Genomic DNA, 24,923 nt, shown 5'->3' on the forward strand with positions numbered 1-24,923 from the left:
CAGAAATATATCTAAACCGTAGAGTGCCCCAAGCATTATCTACCTGCATCCTCGTGGTGATACATCCAGCGTCATGACTTTGAGTATCTTCTACATGCTAAGAATCCCCAAATTGAGATCACCCACTCTGATATCCCCAGCTTGAACGTTAGATGTTACTAATTAACATCTCTACTTGAATGTCTAATATTCAAATCAATATTAAAAAAAATTTTTAACTCTTGTTCTTTCCAAAATCTGCTTTTCTCATTGTCTTCTCAATGTCTAGGAAAAAATTCCATCCTTTGAGTTGCTCAGGATGAAAACCTTGAAGACATCTTTGACCCTTCTCATTTTTTATGTCCCTTATCTAACCATCAGCAAATCCTATTCAATCTCCCTTCAAATTATACCCAGAATTCAAACACTCCTCACCAGCTCCACTCTGGTATAACAATCCATCATCTTTTATTGCCTAGAGGCAATAGCATAAAAGCTAATCTCCCTGCTTCTACCCTGTAACCACCTTCAGGCTATTCTGGAAAAAAGCAAGAAAAAATGATAGTGAGGACAAAAATCAAATCAATAAAACCCAACCCAGAACTGACACAGATTTTTTAAATAGCAAACAACAACACTGGAAGTTATTATAATTGTATTCCAGATGTTCAAGAAGTTTGAATAGAGAGACATGGAAGATACCAAATGACCAAAATCACACTTACAGAGATTAAAACTACAATGGCTCAGATGAAAAATACACTAGATGGGAATAATGACAGATTAGACATTGTAGAAAAGAGACTAATAAACTTGAAAACCTAGAACAGAAACTATATAAAATAAAACACAGAAAAAAAATACTTTTTAAAATGAAAACACAACCTGTGATCTGTGGGCAATTTCAAATAGCTGAGTAAACACATAGCTAGAGTCTCTAAAGAAAAGAAAGACAGGGAAAGATCAAAAACATATTTGAATGGCCAAAAAAGTTTCCAAACTGGTTGAGAATCACCGACCAACATATCCAAGAAGTACGACAAGCCCTCAACACAAATATGAAGAAAACTACAATCCAACTTCTCAAAACCAATAATAAAAAGAAAAATGTTAAAGCTGTTGGGAAAAAAACAGACCCAACACATATAAAGGGACAAAGCTAAGGGTGACAACAGATTTCTCCCTGGAAATAATGGAAGCCATAAGACAGTGGAGTATTAAAAGGAAAAACAAAAAAACAACTATCAACCTAAAATTCTCCAACCAGAAAAAAAAAAAAGGTGAAGATGAAACAAAGAGTTTTCAAACACACAGAAGATGAAAGAATTCATCATGCATAGAACTGCACTACAAGAAATATTAAATATTAAACAAAAGGAAAATCATTCCAGATATAAATTTTGTCTCAGGAAACAGAGGGTTGCTGGAGCAGAGGGGAGGTGGGAGGGATAAGGTGGCTGGGTGATGGACATTGGGGAGGGTATGTGCTATGGTGAGCGCTGTGAACTGTGTAAGACTGATAGATCACAGACCTGTACCCCTGAAACAAATAATACATTATATTAAGAAAAAAAAAAAGAAAAGAAAAAAAAGAAGAAATCTGGATCTATACAAAGCAACAAAGAGCAATAGAATGGTAAATAGATGGGTAAATGTGCAATATTTTTTTTTTGTTATTCAAATATTCTTAAAAGGGACTATTTAAACAAATAAAAAAATAGAAAGAAATAATGTTCGGGATGCCTAGGGGTGGCTCAGTCGGTTAAGCCACTGCCTTCGGCTCAGGTCATGATCCCAGGGTCCTAGGATTGAGCCCCGCATCAGGCTCCTTGTCCAGCAGGGAGCCTGCTTCTCTCTCTGCCTCTGCCTGCCACTCTGCCTGCTTGTGCTCTCTCTATGACAAACAAATAAATAAAATCTTTAAAGAAAAAAAAAAAAGAAAGAAAGAATGAATGAATGAATGTTCCGGGGCACCTGGCTGGCTCAGTCAGGGGAGTCTGCAACTCTTAATCTCTGGGTTGTGAGTTCAAGCCCCATACTGGGTACATTACTTAAAATTAAAATTTTAAAAAAAAAAAAAAAAAAAGGAAAGGAAAGAAAAAAGGAAAAAAGAATGTTCCAAATGAGTGAAAACCATGAGCAACAATATGGATGATATAAAAGATAAGAAGTGATAGAGAATGGCCCAATTACTCTTGAGTAGAATTATTCTTCACATAGAGCAACCGGTGTGTGTAAAAGAAACAGAGAAAAAGACAAAGGTAGGAAGGTACCACAATGTGAAGGGCCTGGTCTTTAAGGCCATAGGAAATAAATTATTTTGTTTTCATTAAGACCGTACATGGGAGCATGTGGATGGCTCAGTCAGTTGAGCCTGTCTTTGGGTCAGGTCGTGATCCCAGGGTACTGGGATCTAGCCCGGCATCTGGATCAGGCTCCTGCTCAGTAAAAAGTCTTCTCCTCCCTCCACCTCTCCTCCTGCTCAAGCTTTCTCTCTTTCTCTCTCTCTCTCTCTCTTTCTCAAATAAATAAATAAAAATGCAGATGCCGTAGACTTTTAAGTCTTATACTTAGAGATTCTAACTCTTAATGTCTGGGATACAGCCCAGAAATCTGTGTTTAAAAAAATTTTTAGGGGCACCTGGGTGGCTCAGTGGGTTAAGCCTCTGCCTTCGGCTCGGGTCATGATCTCGGGGTCCTGGGATCAAGCCCGGCTCTCTGCTCGGCGGGGAGCCTGCTTCCTCCTTTCTCTCTCTCTGCTTGCCTCTGCCTACTTGTGGTCTCTGTCTGTCAAATAAATAAATAAATAATCTTAAAAAAAAAAAAAATTTTTAAAAGACCATACATGAACCAAGTGCTGTTGCTGTTGTTTCATTTCCTAAGATGAATTTTCCAGCAGAGTACAGGTTGGATTAGAAGGCAGAAAAAAAACCAGGAAAACAAATAAAGATAGCCTCAGTTTGAAAAAATATATCCTAAATTAGTCCTAAGAGCTCTAGCTGGCCAAATCTTGTTGCTAGTTATTTGATTAATTTTCTAACTATCTAAGATGTGAAGGAATAACAATTTTCCTGGCCTCTGCATCACTATTAATTGTTATTACATATAATAAAGATGAAACAAGTAAAGAACAAAAGATTCTCGACTTCTTTCTAATGAAATTTTATTTTACCAGTTTCAACTTCATTTCATTAGGAAATAAATACTGGAAATAAAAACTACCCATTTGAAGGGAAAAACTAAAAAAAAATGCTGCATAAAAGTATAGATACTTTTAAGTGTTTTTAAGCTAAAAACATCAGTAAAATTCAAAACAATAAAGAAAAAATTACACACTATGCATGAGTACTTTAAGTGTAATATATCTTCATTTGTAAAAATACATCCCCAAAATGCTAAGAAGAGGGATAAAGTGTCTCCTCAGAGTTTAAATACATTTCATACATCAAACCTTGGCTGAATCTGATTTATTTCGCTTCATTTTTTATTTATTTAATAAATAAATAAATTTAATAAATAAATAATGTCAATACCTTCAGGATGTGCTTTACTCTCTCCCCTGGGGCCTTTATATCACTAGCTAAAGCCTGAGCAGCAAGGAGGAAAAAGGAATGTATATCTCCTATTATGGTTAATTCCAAAATAAATTCTGCTTCTTTATCTTTTGATTTTAAAATGGCACACTGACTGTTTACCTAAATCTTCTTGAAGGTAAGATAATTGTGAAATTTCAATATTATATATATATTGTGTTTAATCTAAAACGGGCTTAACTGCACTAACCTGGTTATAAGAGTAATCCCTCCAGGACATCTACACACCTATACTTGGGAGCTATTCATCATCTTCTTACTGGAAAAGTAACTGTCTTTCAGTAACATCTCATTTGCACAGAATTTCATATTCATATTCTTTTTTTTTTTTTTAAGATTTTGTTATTTATTTAACAGAGAGAGACGTAGCGAGAGAGGAAACACAAGCAGGGGGAGAGAAAGAAGCAGACTCCCCACTGAGCAGGGAGCCCGATGTGGGGCTCGATCCCAGGGCCCTGGGATCATGACCTGAGCCGAAGGCAGCCACTGAACGACTGAGCCACCCAGGCACCCCACATATTCATATTTCTTTACAAATGTGTATTAAGTACCTGAAGTATTCAAGTATCAATTATTTATCTGAAAAATTCAGAAAAATGACATTCTCTTCCTTTATAACGTTTTTTTAACTATTTATTTATTTATTTTAAAGATTTTATTTATTTACTTGACACTGACAGAGAGATCACAAGTAGGCAGAAAAGCAGGCAGAGACAGAGGGGGAAGCAGGCTCCCTGCCCAGCAGAGAACACGATGCGAGGCTCGATCCCAGGACTCCGAGACCATGACCTGAGCTGAAGGCAGAGGCTTTAACCCACTGAGCCACCCAGGCACCCCTATTTTAATTTTTTAAAGTCCTAGACTAGTTTACCATACTCTTACATCTGCACTATAACAATTGTTAACCTTTATATTATTTTAAATAGTGCTTTCTGAACATCACTGCTGTAGAAGTTACTTTCTTTAATAGTAACCCTCAAAGTAAATATTTCAAAATGTGGGTAAGATCACATTCCCAAGTTCAACAAAATAACAAGAAAAGCAGTATGTTTGTTAAATAACATTAGTAGCAAATATAAACACGTGTGCACACATGCACACACAAATTTCGATTTCACATACACATACACATATTTACAAATGTCTGCTATACACCAGGTAAATATTATCTCGTTTTATTCTCCCAGCAGTACTATAAAGTCGGCACTGTTATGATCTTCATTTTACGGAGGAGTAAGTTGAGAGACAAAAGTCCAGTTAAGCTGCCGCAGATCACACGGCTAGCAAATGGCTGATCTTAAATCCAAACCAAGCAGTCAGATTCCAGAGCCCAACGCAAACTGGGCACAAAACTAGCAAGCAGGAAAGTGCTGCTTTGAAGAGAGGGTATCACAAAAAGGAATACAAAAGAAACAAAGTTACATATGCAGTAATGGCAGCAACTTTGTTTCTAAAAATGCACAGAAACAAGACCAGAAAGAAATATGCCAGAATGTTAATATTTATCACTGAACACTGAGATTTCGGTTCATCTCTCTTCTCTTCTAACACATTTGTGCTTTTAAGTTTTAACAGAAAGCATGACCCTCTTTATAATCAGACAAGAAAAATTAGATGCAAAAGATAATAAGTCTGACACTCTTCAAGAATGTTCCGTATTGGCAAGATGCTTACATACTACCAGTTAAAACATGGACTATAAATGACAGATCCCTGAGGGCTGTGACTACTTGTGACAGAAAGACTCAGCAGAACTCCCTACTGCACAGACAGAAAGATGTATAGTGTCTGATTTGGGAAAGAACTATTTAAAACAAAGAAAGAGGAAGAAAAGAAAAGCAAATTAGTAGAAGTATTATATAGTACAACTAGGGCTTTAATCACTGAAAGAAGATGACTTAGAGTAAAGGTAGGATAAAATGTGTTTTTAAACCTAAAACAATAAACATTTAGTTACACACTTAAAAACTTCCCAGGGAAAACTGTAAGATTCTATGTATAAACATTAGACATAATTGTGTGTACTTCTAAGCTACATGTTACTTGTTCTACATTATGCCCCCTAAGTAAAATCTCTGAAACTTGAAGTTCTAAATGTTCTCTCTAGATCTTAAAAATTCCATTTCAGGGCCGCCTGGGTGGCTCAGTGGGTTGAAGCCTCTGCCTTTGGCTCGGGTCATGGTCCCAGGGTGCTGGGATCGAGCCCTGCATCGGGCTCTCTGCTCAGCGGGGAGCCTGCTTCCTCCTCTCTCTCTGCCTGCCTCTCTGCCTACTTGTGATCTTTGCCTGTCAAATAAATAAATAAATAAAATCTTTAAAAAAAAAATTCGTTTCAATTAACTCCTATAATCAACTACTCCATATTGCTTTTCTACTGTCCAAATAAAGATCATTTTTTCTTCTTCCACTGTTTCTGAACTTGATACAAAAATAGCTTCCTTAATCTTACTCACAATTTACTTCATTAATTATATAGAAATAATTTATTTTTTGGTCTATTGTCTGTCCTAAACTGTATATTGTCTTCAGCTGCATTCCTTTAGAGATCAGTGATTTACTCTGAAGTATCTGGCATAGTATAAAAAATGAGAGGACGTTTAAACAGGTCTTTGTTGACAATGAGAACACATAGAAAAAGCAGCGATCAGAAGTAAAAGTAGCAACTTTGTACATTTTAGGTCACTCTTCCTCTTTATATAAAAGGTTTTTTAATATCCAAGAATTCAAATATACCCATTTAATCTTCTAGTCTCTCTCTTAACTCTTGCTCTTACCAGTATCCATCTGCCAGACGTATACAGAGCCATCTGAACACCCCACGACCAGGTAATCATCAGAAGGCCTCCACTTGATGACGTGAATGGGGAAGAGATGACGAGATGCCAGCATAATGCATTTCTTCTCCCGCAGGCTTAGGAGTCCCACTGAGTGGTCACTGGCTACAGAACAGATGCAGTGCTGTACTCTTGCCTAAAAGGAAGAATAAACCTTAATTATATTTAGATTAAATTCAAAATAAAATGGATCTGGTCCTCAATAACGTAAATCAAAATTAATTGTACATCTAACACTGCTGAAAACCAACCACAGTATTGAATTCTGTTGAGAAGTGGGTTCCTTCCCATTACACATAAAACACCCAGTTCCATCATGACAATACTTGGAGAGATGCTAAACGAGTCCTAGATTAAAGATGGAAAGGATGCCTTAGAAAATCTGTTCAAATGTGAAGATGACCTTACTGACATGATCGCCGTACAGGCACAGGCAAAGCTGCAAAGAAATTGATCTGTTATTGTGCGTTTTCTTTCCACAGTATGAACTTTCCTTTGTTGGCTGCTACAGCGGGCTTTCTGCAGTGCTTCTTTCTGCCTGTGACTCTGTCATTTTGGACCTATGTTCTTCCCTGCTTCTTTGCTCAAAAACAATGCCCTCCTGGTCCCTCAGTCACAATCACACCTCCCAAGAGCCATGGGGATTTGGTATTATGAGTAGGTGTGTCTCCTGGCTTCTGTCAGTAACACCAGCAGGTGCGGCACCTCCACTAACACAACAGCCACTTAAACATTCTGCTGTGTATTCTCTGCTCATCTCTAGTGTGTGCCCTTCAATTCCTTTTAAACCAAGATGGAATATAAATATAACCAAAGAATGGTAAAGATTTTCACTAGCAGCAGAAAATGTAAACCACAACCTAGATAATTAAAAACTCAGGTATTTAAAGTTTTAAGAATGTATAAGCTATTTACAACTTAACCTTTCGGTGATTTATTGGATTAGTCTTTCAGTTCATACTGAGGTGAAACCATATGAAAACAGCCACACATCACTGGATATATTGTGAGTAATATTGAGGACGAGGCCCAATGCACTGCATACACAGTAACTCTACAGTGGGCTCCAAAGGAGAAACTTCTCAAATCTTCACCTAAGCAAACAATTTTAGCTAAAGAACAATCCCACACTGATTAGTACATCTCACTGAATGGGAAATGCTGACAGGAACAAATGAAAAGAGGTAGGTATGGACAAAAGTGCACAGAAAACAAAAATTACTGGTGTTGACTTTAACCATGGAACTCCTAAGAACCTTTAACATGCTGATGAGAACAGAATTCTCTCTACGAGGGGAATACAGTATTGCTCATCTTGATGTTTACTTGACCAGGGTGATCTTAGAAGACTGAGTTTTAGAGGAACATACTTGGGGAAAGCTGCTGTAACTGGTTCCTTTCATGTTCTGGCCACAAGACACCTAGGCCTGAATTTTCTACCCAGCACAGTTGGCGGGGGAGGGGGACACACACTTCCGCAATGTGGACTCAGCCTCCTCTACTTTCTTCTCTGTTTCTCTTCATCATTTCATTTTATCTTACTCCATCATGTTTATTTTTATAAACAACTTAAAATCAGCCTTTGAATGAAGCAGAACATTAATAAAATAAAGACAGTAAGATTTAACTATTTTGTTCTTAAATTCAGGTATGTTAACCTTGTATCCTCTGTTAGCTTTATTTACACTTTTTGTTACACAATGACTTAAACACTATAATCAGCATTGCAGATGTTTACTAATTTTAAGAGTTAAAAAACCAAGTTCAGAAAGATCATGTTATAAACCTTATTAGGGGCACCTGGGTGGCTCAGTGGGTTAAGCCTCTGCCTTTGGCTCAGGTCATGACCTCAGTCAGGGTCCTGGGACTGAGCCTCCCGCCCCTGCTCAGCAGGGAGCCTGCTCCCCCCCCCTCTCTGCCTGCCTCTCTGCCTACTTGTGATCTCTTTCAAATAAATAAATAAAATCTTTAAAAAAAAAACCTCTATTAAAACATCAGATAGAATCTTCCTAAACATTTAAGCTTACTTATTTCATGTTCCCTGATAAGCGCTCAACTGTAACATAAAACATGATTTCTTCCTTTAAGAAGGTAGAAGAATTGAGAGGTAGTTGACTACGGCACAAAAAAATTACCTTTAGAATTAAGCATTAATCAAAATAAAGTGGCAAACTACAAAAAAATCATTTAAATACGGGAATGTTAGAATAAAACGGTAAAAAAATATCTGTGATGCCTTTATTTCAGACCATATAAAATATTTATGAGTTCCACCAGACATGCATTGCCAACCAAAGAGAACAGTTTAATACAATGAACGCTTTGCATTTCTACAGATTACCATTAGTAATGACTTGGTATTTATCAAACATATGCATCATTCAACTCACAAAAGGGATGCTTCTACATTAATGGTTAACTACTGCTACTACCATTCAGCAACACTGATCTGTGAAAAATGGGTTATTTTACCTATTTCTCTCGTCACAGGAAATAAACATTTACAGGGATCTTTTCCTCTATGTATAACTTACTAAAAAGAAAGGCTCCTAGACAATATTTCTTTTCATCTGTCCAAGTTCTTCCATCAAGCGCCAATCTGCCACACCGGGCACAACACCTGCCACTACTTGTGACTCTGCTCCTTGGACTCACAAGCTCCTCAACTTCAAAATGAGCTGATGCTTAAGTGATGCCACATCTCTCACTCGCTGATCACCGGCCCTCAAGTCCACAGTCATCTCATTAGTGTCCATATGCACTCTTGGCATTCCATTTCAAAGGGGCATGAGTTAGGGTGAAGTTTACTCAACAACAGGTGAATTGCCACCAGTATCCTTCACAATGTTTGGTGCTCTTCAAGCTACAAGCTATGGGCAGATCCTAACGTCTGAGGGGATACAGAAGTACTGACCGCCACCGACAGACACGTTCTCTCTGCCAAACATTTCCTAGCAGAGAGAGGATTGCAGACATTCATCCCCATTTCTATGACAAACTTGATCTTCAGGTACCAACTCCCCAGGGGAAGTTTCAACTTTCACCCTCCCATTCAGATCCAGGTGGGTAACTTCAAAAATTTAAGAAAATGTAATCCATCCTCAAGAAAAGACTTAAAAACCCTACATTCATGTTATCACTTTTTTTTTCTCCAATTTATTTATTTTCAGAAAAACATTATTCATTATTTTTTCACCACACTCAGTGCTCCATGCAAGCTGTGCCCTCTATAATACCCACCACCTGGTACCCCCAACCTCCCACCCCCCCCCCCGCCACTTCAAACCCTTCAGACTGTTTTTCAGAGTCCATAGTCTCTCATGGTTCACCTCCCCTTCCAATTTACCCAAATTCCCTACTACTTACCCTGATCCCCAAACCAGGCAAGGACCATACCAAAAAGGAGAATTTCAGACCAATATCACTGATGAATATGGATGCTAAGATTCTCAACAAGATCCTAGCCAACAGGATCCAACAACACATTAAAAAGATTATCCACCATGATCAGGTGGGATTCATCCCTGGGCTACAAGGATGGTTCAACATTCGTAAATCAATCAATGTGATACAACAAATTAATATGAGAAGAGAGAAGAACCACATGGTCCTCTCAATTGATGCAGAAAAAGCATTTGACAAAATCCAACATCCGTTCCTGATTAAAACGCTTCAAAGTATAGGGATAGAGGGAACATTCCTGAACCTCATCAAATCTATCTATGAAAGACCCACAGCAAATATCATCCTCAATGGGAAAAAGCTTGCAGCCTTCCCACTGAGATCAGGAACAAGACAAGGATGCCCACTTTCACCACTCTTGTTCAACATAGTATTAGAAGTCCTAGCAACAGCAATCAGACAACAGAGAGAAATAAAAGGTATCCAAATTGGTAATGAAGAAGTCAAACTCTCTCTCTTCGCAGATGACATGATTCTTTATATGGAAAACCCAAAAGACTCCACCCCCAAACTACTAGAACTCATACAGCAATTCAGCAGCGTGGCAGGATACAAAGTCAATGTGCAGAAATCAGTGGCTTTCTTATACACTAACAATGTTATCACTTTTGTTGGTAAAAAATAAAGGACAAAGCAAATACCAAATAATAGCAAAGGATCTCCTTTTAAAAAGTAGACTATGTAATTTTCTGAAGGAAAAAATAACTGTAATTCAAAAAACTCTAGCTTTTCATTTCCACATAATGTGCTCTAACACATATACTTATATAAACATACTTTGAAGAACAGTTCTATTCCTCTTTCACATAATGCAATAAGGATGAAAATGGGCAAATGATGTACCCCATTCCCCTCTACACATACAAAATGTTTGGTCCAAACTAAAATTGAAGTATCATCCCCGTAAATGAAAATAAGCATCTGAAGAGTTAACGCTAGCTTTACTGTAATAAGCAACAGTCTGGAAATAGCCAAAATAATCAAGACTGAAAACAAAACAAAACAAAAAAATCAATATTGCTAAGCCCAAGAAAGCGTAGTTATTAGAGGTACTTAACTCACAAGAAAAGATGGTTCTCTGCTTTTTAAATATGGATTAAAATAAATCTAATTTTTCTTCTTTCAAAAAAATGCTAGTCCAACTCGTGTGAAGAAAACTGGCCTAGAGTGGAAATAGCCCAATACAGTAAAACCTCATTAATTTTGATTCCACTAATTAATTTTGAGTTGATGGTTACCTTCACAGGCTGTGTGAAAACAAATTAATGGTATAAACAAAGCAAACGTCTCGCCTATTTAAATGTAAAAGGAAAAAAGATCATTCTCAAGCACCACTTTGGTATTAATTTTAATTCAAACAATGAACAGAGTAATGATAAATAATTCTCAGCTATCTGTTAAATGAAAGCACTTAAAAGATTTGCTAAAATGCAATTAACCTGGTTTCTTCTTATCTGTCCTCGAAATTATTAAAGAAGCACTTCTTAAAGGATATTTAATAACTCCTATCTCTGATTTAGACCCAGCTTCCCCACAAATGAATTGAATTACCACAATTCCTTTATTATTAAATTATTAAATTCCAGGGATCTTGGTTATTGAACATCTATTTCACCTACAATGACTGATTCCATAATTTGATTAATTCCATTCTACTTTACTTTGCTCCGTTTTCAACCTGGAAAAAGTCACCTAAGTGTGACTTAACATCAAGGACACTGTAATGGGATAATGCAGAAGACATTTAAATTGTGTGATTAAAATAATACAACAAAAAGTGTGAATCTCGTGCATTTACGCTACTGACTTTGATCCCACACCTATTCGTTAAAAAGACTTTGTGATGTATTCCCGTTGTATATATATTTACAAATTATATAGGCACTCCTGTGCCAATATACCATGTACTTATAAAACATGCACAAAAAATATGTTTTAAGAGAACAACTCAGAGGGAGGCCTGCGTGGATTAGTCAGTTCAGTGTCTGCTTTGGCTCAGGTCATGATCTAGGATTCCTGGGATTGAGCCACGCTTCGGGCTCGCTTGCTTCTCCCTCTCCCACTGCCCCTCCCCACTACTGTGTGTGTGTGTGTGTGTGTATACATACATACATATATAAAAAAGAATGACTCAGGTGCCTGGGTGGCTCAGTCAGTTAAGCATTTGACTTCAGCTCACGTCATGATCTCAGGGTCCTGGGACTGAAAGCCCCACATCCACACAGGGCTCCTTGCTCCATGGGGAGTCTGCCTGTCTCTCTGCCCTCCCCCCAAGCTGCCCTCTACTTGGGGGCTCACTCACTCTCTCAAAAAAAAATAAATAAAATTTAAAAAGTAAAAAATAAAAGTAAAAGAATGACTCAAAGCTTAAAGAAACAAATTTAAGATGAAAGGAAGCACCTTCTTAAAATGTCTTACTAATGTTAATTATGTTAGCTCTAGGTAACAGAGTCAGAATATACCACCTAGGTAACAACTCAAAGCACAATATATAGCTTTAAAAAGATTTCATTGCTAATGACTGTTGGGCGTAAATACATATTTCATATAATTATACATTTTTTGGCCGCCCTCCTGTCAGACGGACCAAATGATCACTGCCTGAAACCATAATGTAGCTGCTGAAAAGAGATTTAAGTTTCATTGGAAATCTGTTCCATCCTCATTTTCTCTGCCCATTGTGTGGTGGCGGGTGAGGAGGCGGACCAGGAGCCCACCCGGTGAGAGCCACGCTGTGCCTCCTCTGGCTGGCAGGTCTGCTCTTCCCCCAGGTGACACATGGTCACAGAACGTAAGGAACAAGTGAGACTCCAGTGTCCTACCGTCTATTACATGTTCACAGGTGCAATTTCTTAAGGAAGCAAGAGCTTTAATATTTTGTTCCTTTACCCCAATGAACTATCTCACAGACTGTATTTCCCCAACCACTACCACCAACTGACTTAAGGAGTGAAACTCATGACGGGCTCCTGGGTGGCTCAGTGGGTTAAAGCCTCTGCCGTCAGCTTGGGTCATGACCCCAGGGTCCTGGTTTCGAGTCCAGCATCGGGCTCTCTGCTCAGCAGGGAGTCTGCTTCCCTTCCTGTCTCTCTGCCTGCCTCTCTGCCTACTTGTGATCTATCTGTCAAATAAATAAATAAAATCTTTTTAAAAATAAATACAGAGTGAAACTCATGAATACCATCTAAAATTTTGTGTTGTTACGGAACCCAGAATTTGTACAGCATGGACTGAGCATCCTATCAACTTGGCCAGTACTTTATAAGTGAAAATTATTCAAATTCATGCTCCAAATATGACTAATTCTGCCCTAGAAACAAAATGTAACAATGACATCAAAAATTAATTTAAAAGCAGAGGCTATCAACAATAAACAACAGAATATTTAACAAAAACTATATTTTCATTTGATGAAAAAAAATTAAGATAACTGGCCAAGGAAAAGAAGGGAGATGATGGACCAAAACATACATATTCCAGGGCCAATTTTTCTTTCCAGATAATTCTGATCCTCAACCAGAGTCTCACTGAGTGTGCCAGTAAGTAATCCTCACAGTACATTAGTGCTGAGCAGCAGAATGCCACAAACGATCATAGAATCTGACAGAGTCAGAATATACCACCTAGGTCATCCAGCCTGACCTTATGCATTTTACAAGACTTCATTTTAAACCATTCCCAGAAACCTCTTATATAACCTGTTCCTAAACATCTGGCATGAATTACAGAAATTAGAGACAGCTAGTTTACCCCTTCCACTACCTCTCTGGGGAGATGATTCTGCTTTCCAACAGTTCCCGATATAAATTACATACATACATTTTCCCTACTTTTGCTAATTTGTTTTCCGAATTAAACTCTTTTTTTTTCATATCATTTCAGGGTCCATCTCTTAACTGCCCCCAAACAATTTTTCTCTTTGTGTATTCCCTAAATATATGATCACTAACTACTGTCTTTTCTTTTAAATATGCCCATCATTAGACAAGCTATAAATGACCAGCTTCTTTCAGTCGTAAATCAATCTTGCTATTCTCTTAATCATTCTTTCTCGTACTTCCCAGAACTCTTTATATGGAACATAAATGTGCAGTTAAGATGCATCATTTATCACTTTTAAATATTCTACCTGAAAGGAAAAAAGAGTCTAGGAATATTAATTTCATTTCCACATTTTCATAAAACTAGCTTAAAAAATTTTTTTTCAGACATCCATAGCTTATCTTTCCTTTTTTATTTTTATTTTTTTAAAGGAAAAAGAAAAGTAGAAGGCTGTTTCTTTAACGGCTGTTTTAGAAAAGAAGACCACAGAGTCCAACCAAAATACTTACCTTCTAATTGGTTACATTCTATACGAAGACTTTTAGAAACAAATTTTAATATCGTCACTCAGTCACTATATATAAAAGGTAATAAATAGTGGAGTAATTAGAATTCCATCTTTCTTCAACTGCTTCCTTATCACTTAAACAGCAAATAAAATATGAAGAATTTAATGTAAGACAGGTGCCTAGGTGGCTCAGTGTTGGTTAAACGCCCGACTCTCAATTTGACTTAGGTCAAGATCTCAGGATCGTGAGAACAAGCCCTGTATCGGGCTCCACACTGCGTGTGGAGCCTGCTTAAGATTCTCTCTCTTCCACTGCCCCTCCCCCATCTCTCTCTCTCTCTGCGTCTCCTAAAAAAAAAAAAAAAAAGTCCATCATTATTCTTACCTCACCCCACAAACAAATTTCTGATAAGTATGTTATTTGTTCTTAATCCAGCCACTGTTTTTAAACTAAATTTTATTATGTTTCTGGATGGAGAAAGATTCCAACCTTCAAAAATATGAAAGCTACATAGAAAAAGGATAGATAACCTAAGAACAAGAAAATTTCAACAGAAAGCATATATGCTTAACATTTCAGTTAAGTAAGGCACTCACAGAAGTACTAAAATTCCCAAGAAAAACAAATAAGCAAAGGACAAAAGATGTCTCAAAAAAAAAAAAAAATCACTAAAATCTTCAAAGAAAAACTTCAGTATCTCTGGTAACCAAAGAAATGCACATTCAAACAGTAAGATACTCTTTCCCTCTATCAATTTAGCCAAAGATTTTAGAAATTGTAATAGAAAACAACCAACATTTATCAGGTTCTTACTTTGTGCTGGGTATTATTCTAAATACTTGGCTACATACCAAATGTTATAATTCATTAGAGCCCCACAACAATCCTCTGAGGTAGGCAGAATTATTATTTCCACTTTACAGATGTGGCAACTAAGGCATGGAAGTAAATACGTACTTCTTATGCTAGCAAGGGGCAATGAGATAGGAACTGAGGGTAGAAAACAATTTGCTACTATACCTCAGTCACCTTGAAAATGTTAATGCCTATTACACAAAAATTCCGAGGTTCTAATGTTAAAAAATTCATGGAATCTATCTAAGGGAATAATTATAAGCTTTTTTTAACTTAAAAAGATAAGTAATTTATGGACATTGGGGAGGGTATGTGCTATGGTGATTGTTGTGAAGTGTGTAAACCTGGCAATTCACAGACCTCTACCCCTGGAGCTAATAATACATTATATGTTAATAAAAAATTTTAAAAAGATAGTAAGTACTGTATTGTATAATACAGATGGTCAAATTGGGAACAGTTCACATAACCAAAGTAGGAGAATTGCTAAGTAAATATGGTATGCTCACATAAACATGGTATGTTTTACAATCATTAAATATTACTTTAATGAGTAAGTATGACTTGGAAAAGTATCTGTTATGATATAAAATGAAGATAATGTGCTCAAATAACTCTATCTACAATATAATCATAAATATAGAGTAAGCGGATTTTAAAGGCCATAGGAAATTATACCAAATGTTAATTGTGGTTCTCTTATATGTACAAGGATAACAGGTAACCTTTTACCTTCTTAGCAATCTCTTCTGTCAAACATTTTCACAGTGTCTTATGTATTAAACTTATAAAATTGCAATTAAAAACATGTTTTTTAAAAGCAAATAATGTATTATAAAGAAAAGGAGGTAAAAGGAGTTTAAAACTAAAAAATTCCAGAGTTGAATTATCAAAGATGAAAACTAAAGGGAAAGTAGAAGAGAACTGAGCAATGCACAGTTCTCTAAAGGAAAAGTAGAATACGGGAATTGAAAAGAATGGCTGTGTTTTGTCCTACCAAGTGAAAAAAAAATATTCAATAAATTAGCAATTGAAAAGTAAGTATGCATCAAAGTCATATACTTACACAAATCAATAATGAAAACAACAGTCAAAATTTGGAGAAATACAGTTATTTTAAAATACATAATGACATCTACTAGGAGGCAGTACGCACGGTGGATAAGCACGGGACATCAAGTCGGACTACTTAGGACCAAATTCCAGCTCTGCCACCTGCTAACTATGTGATGGAGGTAAGTTATTTAACCTCTCTGAACTCCTTTCTCTGTATAACATGGTTAACAGCAATAACCACACCTCGCGGAATTACTGTTTGACTTAAATGAAATGTACACAAAGAAATTAGCACCATGACTGACATATCATGCATACAAAAGAGAACAGTAGCTAATGTTATTTTTACCATTATGATGTCACTATACACCATAAATTCTACCTTTTTAAAATGTAATTATATTTAGTTTCTGAAGGAGTTGCCAATATTCAGGTATCTGCCAAGAAATATGAAGATATTTATAATTCTTCGATACATTGGTTTTCCTTTTCAATATTTTCTCCTCACATTAATATCTCTGCTTTAATTTAATCTGAATAGTTCCACCTGCATAACCATCACTTTCACACAAATATTACCTTAAAGCTACATTAATAAAGTTGTTAGCACTCTTAACAATATGCCAAAATGATTCAGTCCAACAACCCAGTGACCACCTTCCATTGTTCTTGAGTATTTCCTCACACTGCTTTTCCACTGAATTTACTTTATAATTTTTCACTTTGTGCCTTTAAAATATTAAAATGCTTTCTTGAATTCCACTTACATATTTATGGGACTTAGAGACTGAGACAGTCAAATCTGTAGATTGAATATAATCGGAGTTCTTTTTAAGGAACTCACAAGTGCCACAAGTGTCCTTTTCCCTCTCTGCACCCGAGGCAGCTGTCCCCACTTATTGCCCAAACCCACACCCAAACCTTGGGCTACACACGTTCAAGGGTTAAGGTCTTCTGTCACAAAGGGCCTCTTTTCTTGGAGGGCACTGACTTTGGACTCCAAGTGGCTGCTGGTCCTGCCCTTTCCATTTTCTGCTGTCTCATTTAGAAAGGTGAAAGGCACTATCTATCGGACCTAGTGACTTTGACTCTGCCTACTTGGCCTCAACCTATTTACCCCAATTAACACCTGTAACCTTACCAGAAATAAACATCGAATTTATACATCTGATATAACTATGAAATATCTTTTTTGCCTTCTCATGAAAATAAGTGGGTTAATAGATACTGACCCCACTTCTCCAAGCAGAGATGAAAGAGTATGTGTATCTCCTAGCAGTAAACTATTAGAATATATATGCTAAATACACATCTTTGTTTAACAACAATGCTGGCTTGCTTTAAGTCTGTTATAAAAGAACATTAGAGAAACCTAACCTTCAGAGTTAATTAAGCAAGAAAGTTATGCCTAGCCAATCATTTATGCCCAAGAAAATCAGTAAGTAGAGTCAAACTTTCCCCTTGATCATCTGAGGTCATGCTACCAAAGGCTTTGCACAGGTAACAGTCATACCCTTCTGTAATCTGCCCCAAATTTTCCATTAGAAATGACACAGTTGGGGCCACTCAGACAAGTAAAAACGCCAATGTACAGGCAGTGAGCAAGCAAAGAACATTACTCAAGAAGTACAATTTCTAGGGAATTAGTTGCCAATATCCTGAAAACTGTCTCCTGTAATAAAAAGATACACAGATAGACGGAAAGAGAAACGGAACTCATCTCTAATTTGGGCAGATTCTAAAACCACCTGGCCATAGTTGGGAAACAAGGAAATGAAAAGCAGTTCCTGATACAGGAACAAAGTTTATTTATCATAAAGTCATTCCAAAGCTGGAAAGAATGAATACATTACCCAGACTTAGACCTTTACCACCTAAATGAGAATGTAGGTAACTGCAAACAAATAATAAAATGGGGCGCTTAGGTAGCTCAGTCTGTAAGCATCTATTTTTGGCTCATATCATGATCCCAGCGTTCTGCGATCGAGTCCCAAGTCAGGCTCCCTGCTCAGCAAGGAGTGTGCTTCTCTCTCTCCTTCTGCCCCTACCCCCTGCTCGTGTGCACACGCTTTCTCTCCCTCTCAAATAAATACATAAAATCTTGAAATAATAATGTTTTAATGAGTTCCTATCATAAGCTGGGCATGACCTCCAAACTTAGAACTAACACTTGACAGAAAGTAAAGTACTAGAGCTTGCCAGAGCTCCACAAGGACTTCTAAAAGTCACCCCAAAATGAAGACACAGATTCAGGTCTGTTTGGCACTAACGGTCCTGCTCTCCCTGATATGAACAACAAGGGGTTCATTCTTGTAGGCTCCATGTGCCAACAGCAGAAAGTTTTCTCCAGCTACTTCGGAAAGTCTTCACCAATGTCTGAGAAAAAAACACTGATTATGACTAACAAAAAAATTACTGTACATTAACTGGCATTTTTTGTTCTTTTTAGTATACATTGTTCCTTTCTAATCTTGTAGCATTCCATTTTCATTCCACTTTACTCTCTTGTCCAACTTCTCCTTGGAAGAACATCATGAACAGTTTACTTTGCAGGACAGTTTCATATTTTATTGTTCCTTCCAATACCCTCCCTAAGTAGGATAAAATAAAAAGTCCCAAAATGGTCTCACATACACCTAGCCTGCAGCACATACAAAACCATTACTCTGATCTCTTGGTCATTTTTTTCAAAGTATGTCACCTTCCTGCCAGTGTTCGCCATCGACAGATTCAGCAGATACTAAGAAAAACAACTTAAGGAAAAAAAAAAGGGGGCACCTGGTGGCTTAGTGGGTTAAGTCTCTGCCTTTGGCTCAGGTCATGGTCCTGGGGTCCTGGGATCCTGGGATCAAGTTCCGCATCAGGCTCTCTGCTCGGCGGAGAGCCTGCTTCCCCCCTCTCTGCCTCTCTGCCTACTTGTGATCTCTCTCTCTCTCTGTCAAATAAATAAGTAAATAAAAATCTTCTAAAAATTTTTTTAAAAAGAACTTAAGGGCTACAGACTCCTCCACCAAACACACAGAAGGTTCCTCAACAAACAGAGTTTGTTCACATACCATAGGGTTTTACACACACCCATAAAGCTAACATCGCCCTTTTTCAAAGTCTCCCCAAACCACCCACAGCTGGCCTACTAAGTGGCCATTCTAGGACCTCCCTGAGGAACTCGTGCTTAAGGCAGTCCTGAGAAAGTGCTTCACATCTACTCTGCTGCTTTATAACTGCGTGTTTCCCAGCCTGACTCCCTCATTAGATGAAATTCTAACAAATAGGAACTAGGGGCGCCTGGGTGGCTCAGTGGGTTAAAGCCGCTGCCTTCGGCTCGGGTCATGATCCCAGCGTCCTGGGATCGAGCCCGCATTGGGCTCTGCTCAGTTAGGAGCCTGCTTCCTCCTCTCTCTCTCTCTCCCTGCCTGCCTCTCCGCCTACTTGTGAACTCTCTCTCTGTAAAATAAATAAGTAAAATCTTTCAAACAAAAAAATAGGAACTATATCTTGTCAACTTCCAAATGAAGGTACCTGGAATACAGCAGACACTCAGATATTTGCTGAATGAATGACTATTCAAAAATACACTGCCGCTAACTGAGCAGTCATCTCAAAAACTCATTATTATTTTCTAAGAATTTCTGCCATTTTAAGATAGATTTTAATTCATTTTAGAATTGCTTTATGATTAAGTTACTCGAGAAAAATTAGTCTTTATGTCATACTCTCTATGTCATACTATCTCTTCAGCTCAAAATAAAAAGTCAAATTAATCAACCACTTCATTCACAAAGTTTAGCACCAAATGACTTCTATTATTAATACTAAACTCCAGGGGTGCCTGGGTTGGCTCAGGCATTAAGCATCTGCCTTCGGCTCAGGTCATGATTGAGGTCCTGGGATTGAGCCCCGCTTTGGGCTCCCTGCTCAGCGGGAAGCCTGCTCCTCCCTCTCCCACTCCCCCTGCTTGTGTTCCGTCTCTTGCAGTGTCTGTCTCTCTGTTAAATAAATAAATAAAATCTTAAAAAAACAAAAACAAAAACCTAAACTTCATTCCCAATATAATCTTCTCTACTCCCAAGGATATGACTTCAGAGCTAAAAAAGCCTTTCCAAGATAGAAGACTATCTAAATTTCTAAAGTGTTTGGCACAATATAAGCATCGCCTGAATAGAGGGATGCAGTCTTTCTCTTTGCTCTCAAAGGAACCACACACTGACAGTCTCTCGGTATATTACTGAATTTCTCAGCTTCCTACACGAGAGACAGGGTGTATTATGATATCTGAATATATAAACATGATTCATAGCAGGAAAAATTAATTATTTATCTTGAAAAAATAAGACAGTGGTAAAAATTTGGTAAACATGAAATTATAAAGAATACAATTTAAGCCAACCAGAATGAAGGGCCAATACAATATTGATATATTAATGCATTTGTGCTTTCAAAATGAAAATTGGTGCTTTTCACTCATACATACTCTGCATACAGCTACTTAAAAGCCCGAATATTAGCAAGACTTTAAAGAGTAAAGATGATGGAGAATTATGAGGGTAAATAGGTGGTAAAACCCTATCCTTCAGCTTTTAAAGGATGATTTAGCAATACCTACTCAAAAGACTTTAAAAATCAATATGACTTTTTATACAGAAATTCCACATCTACAAATTTATCTTAAGAAATCATTTCAGATGTGCAAAAATATTTAGGTATACTAATTTGTATTCTCACTATTGACAAGAGAAAAAATTTTTAAAGCAACATTCTAAAACTTCTGATAAAATAAGTTAACCCAGTATCATTAAAAATGGTGTTGGGGGGCGCCTGGGTGGCTCAGTGGGTTAAAGCCTCTGCCTTCGGCTTGGGTCGTGGTCTCAGGGTCCTGGAATCGAGCCCCGCATCGGGCTCTCTGCTCCGCAGAGAGCCTGCTTCCTCCTCTCTCTCTCTCTGCCTGCCTCTCTGCCTGCTTGTGATCTCTGCCTGTCAAATAAATAAATAAAATCTTTAAAAAAAAAAAATGGTGTTGGATTCCACTTAGTGACACAGAAAGATGACCAGAACATCTTTAGAAAATATTTGTGTTCTCTAAAGATAAACTCAAAATGGATGAAAGACTTAATGTGAGACAGGAGTCCATCAAAATCCTAGAGGAGAACACAGCAACCTCTTCAACCTCAGCTGGAGCATCTTCTTGCTAGACAGATCTCCAAAGGCAAGGGAAACAAAAGCAAAAATGAACTACTGGGACTTCAAGGTAAAAAATCTTCTGCACAGCAAAGGTCAACAAAACTAAAAGAAAACCTATGGAATGGGAAATATTCACAAATGACCTATCAGATAAAGGGCTAGTATCCAAGATCTATAACGAACTTCTCAAACTCAACACCCAAAAAACAAAGAATCCAGTCAAGAAATGGGCAGAAGACAAGAACAGACAATTCTCCAAAGAAAAGATACAAATGGTCAATAGATACATGAAAAAAATGCTCCACATCACTTGGCCTCAGGAAAATACAAATCAAAACCACAATGAGATAGCACCTCACACCACTCAGAACAGCTAAAATTAACAAGACAGCAAACAACAAATGTTGGCAAGGATGCAGAGAAAGGCGAACCCTCTTACACTGTTGGTGGGGATGCAAACTGGTATAGCCACTCTGCAACACAGTATGAAGGTTCCTCAAGACGTTAAAAATAGAGCTACCCTACGACCCAGCAATTGCACTACTAGGTATTTATCCCAAGGATACAAATGTAGCGATCCCAAGGGGCACCTGCACTCCAATGTTCTCAGCAGCAATGCCACAACAGCCAAACCGGAGAAAGAGCTGCGATGTCCACCGACAGATGAATGGATAAAAAGAGGTGGTATGTATGTATGTGTGTGTATGTACATATATATACACACATACACACACACCCCACACACAATGGAGTATTAGCCATCAGGAAGGGTGAATACTTTCCACTTACATCAACATGGATGAACTGGAGGGTATTATGCTGAGCAAAATAAGTCAAACAGAGAAAAACGATTATCATATGTTCCCACTCATTTGTGGAATATAAGAAACAGTGCAGAGGATCATAGGGCAAGGGAGGGAAAACAGAATAGGGAGTCATCAGAGAAGAGAAAAACCGTGAGAGACTCTTAACTATAGGAAACAAACTGAGGGTTGCTAGAGGAGAGATAGATGGGGGGATGGGCAACTGGGTGACGGACAGGAAGGAGGGCATGTGATGTGATGAACACTGGGTGTTATAGGTAACTGATGAATTAATGAACAGTACATCTAAAACTAATGATATACTGTATTTTGGCTAATTGAACTTAAATTTTTAAAAAGTAAATATTTGTGTTCTGTATAACAAGTTAATTTAAAAAGTAAAAATTAATTTCAAAAAGACAGTGCTGAATACATAAAAACATGAAAGTGGCCTCAAAATGTAAGAGAATTAAATGTTAAAGGAAAAAAAGAGTAGAACATTATGTGCACTGTGATGTATTTTAGAAAAATGTTAGTTCTGCCTCCTGGTTTTGCTTGATTTGTACTGCCAAAGTTAACTCTGCTTGGCTTCAGAGACCATGTCATAATTATAAACACTGTTTTTTAAATGCAACACTCAAATTAAATTAGTAACAAAAGCCCAAATTCAAAAAGGTGAGATAAGAGCTAATTCAGGCAAAAGCTTTAGGTACTTTTTTAAAAAGGACAATATATTAAAAAGAAACCTAATTTGTTAATTGTTCTTAATGGCTTTGAACATTAGCTCTGCTAGCATACGTAGAGCGACATACATCTTTCATGTTATCATAGATATCTCTTATCTCTAAGAGCTGGGGATTTCACACTGTCGAGGGAAGGCACAAACAGGTTAGATACCGGGAAGGCACAAACAGGTTAGAAACCAGGTTTTCCTGTTTTCATAAACCCATGCTGCCCCCTTCTGGATGCTTTTGGAGATTATGTGATAATACAAGTTTACTAAGATAATATAAATTAAAAGTAATCGTATTTAAAGTAATTTATTAAAGAAGTTAGCCTATTGCTCTTATAAAGATATATATTACTGGTGCTAAATTTATTTGGAAACGTTTTCCAAAAATTCCATTTTGAATAAAGTTCTACTAGCAACACATAGCTGATAACCAGTCACCCATACCAATGAGGGAAATAAATACAAATATATATTTATTAAAAGTAAATAAAATACTTAACAAAGTCATGTTTTTTGTTCTCTTTCATATGCATCCCCCCATTCCCAAAGCGAAGGAGAATGTGAATTTGGTACTTACCTTTACAGTTCAATTTTGAGAATTTTACTATCTATGGTGCATCCATAAACACACAGTATGCACTTGTGTGTTTTCTAAACGTAAACAGACGGTATCTTACTGTATCACACACACAAAGGTTCCACATCACAGGCGCAGCCAAGCCACTGCAAGTACTGTTCAATGAGAAAACATGGAGAGTTCCACGCAAAAACATCGGCATCATTCTACAGGCAAGAAACTCTACTGGGTCACTAGTGTTATTTTTTAATTTCTGCATTTTCATGCCTGTCAATAATCTCTGTTTGGTTTATTAGGGAAAATGTTTTTTTAAAGCATTTCTGACATTTTAAAATTATTTTCTTAGTACTTTTTTTTTTTTTTTTTTACAAAGTCTGGTTTCTTTCTCTTAAATTAAAATATGTGGAAATGGATCTTGGAGAGTGGAATCCCTCATACTGGAAGCTATTGTTTAAAAAAAAAGAAGAAGAAGAAGAAGAATGATGAATAAGAAGGGAAGCTGGCAGGGAGGTGAAGGGAAGAGGTCAGATCATTCTCAGTTGGAAGTACTAATCCTAATGCCAGAGTCTTGGAGGCAGTTTCCTGCTGCAGCATTCCAGAAGCCTTAAGAAATCTGCCCTCCCTTTCAAGAGCTCTCTTCTGCAAACTCCCTGGGGATTTTGTGCAGGCTTTGGCCTCCCCTAGCCTCCAGTTCAGATTTTGGATATTCACCAAAGCCCACCTCTGACAGCTACCCAAATCTGAAAAGCATTATATCTCTAACCACTCTACTTAAATTTCTCAGTTATTAGAATAATAACTGAGATTTATGAGTTTTTTAATAACTGAGAGTTATCAGAATAATAACTGAGGATTCAGTTCAAGTGCAACACTTCTCAAGTATTAAAACATTCTAGCATTGAAAATCTCTGCAGGATTTCAAGATGAGTTAAGGTAATCACACAGTTAGAGAACAGGTGGGAAGGGAGACTTGCTTTTCACTAAGAAGATTTAAGACCTCTTGCATTTTATATGCCTATTTATGAAATATTTTAAGGTACTACAGTAATATTCTCAGTGTAGATGAAAAGTTAAAGTTTAAAAACTCAAAATTTTAGCAAGCCCATTTTAAAAACAGATTTTCCTAAAAAGTCTTCTATATGAGTATTTAAAGTGGCAATCTAATTTTAGTAACAATAGTAGTAAGAGTAACAATATAAGGATTCTACTTTAAATTTGAATCCTATTCAAACTGCCTCAGAGCTTTAACTTCTGAATAGCAATACAGAAGGTGAAAACCACTCTTTTAAAAACAATAAACACAACTTGGAACGACAAACAAAAATGGTATAGAACTGTATGCTATGTTGTATAATTCAGATACTATTTAAGTCATTTCACTTCAGTCTTCTTCCAGATGTGCTTTTCATATGTATACACAGCACACATATATGTTCTCTTTCAAATATACACAGTACATGTAGATGTATCTTTTCTGTGTATTCACGGCACATGCATATATGCCTTTCATGGGTACATACAG

General features: G+C 37.2%; 1 protein-coding gene across 3 annotated transcripts in view; it reads right to left on the reverse strand.

The window, feature by feature from the left end:
* The window catches only part of WDR7 (WD repeat domain 7), a 367,702-nt gene that overhangs the window by 287,520 nt on the left and 55,259 nt on the right, over nt 1-24,923 (reverse strand). For all 3 annotated transcript variants that reach the window (XM_044242906.1, XM_044242905.1, XM_044242907.1), the window contains exon 13: nt 6,347-6,542. In XM_044242906.1, the coding sequence (XP_044098841.1) occupies nt 6,347-6,542 (196 nt within the window). The remainder of the gene's footprint in view (nt 1-6,346; nt 6,543-24,923) is intronic.

The sequence above is a fragment of the Neovison vison genome, chromosome 3, assembly GCF_020171115.1.
Source record: "Neovison vison isolate M4711 chromosome 3, ASM_NN_V1, whole genome shotgun sequence".
In the NCBI taxonomy this organism is placed as follows: Eukaryota; Metazoa; Chordata; class Mammalia; order Carnivora; family Mustelidae; genus Neogale; species Neogale vison.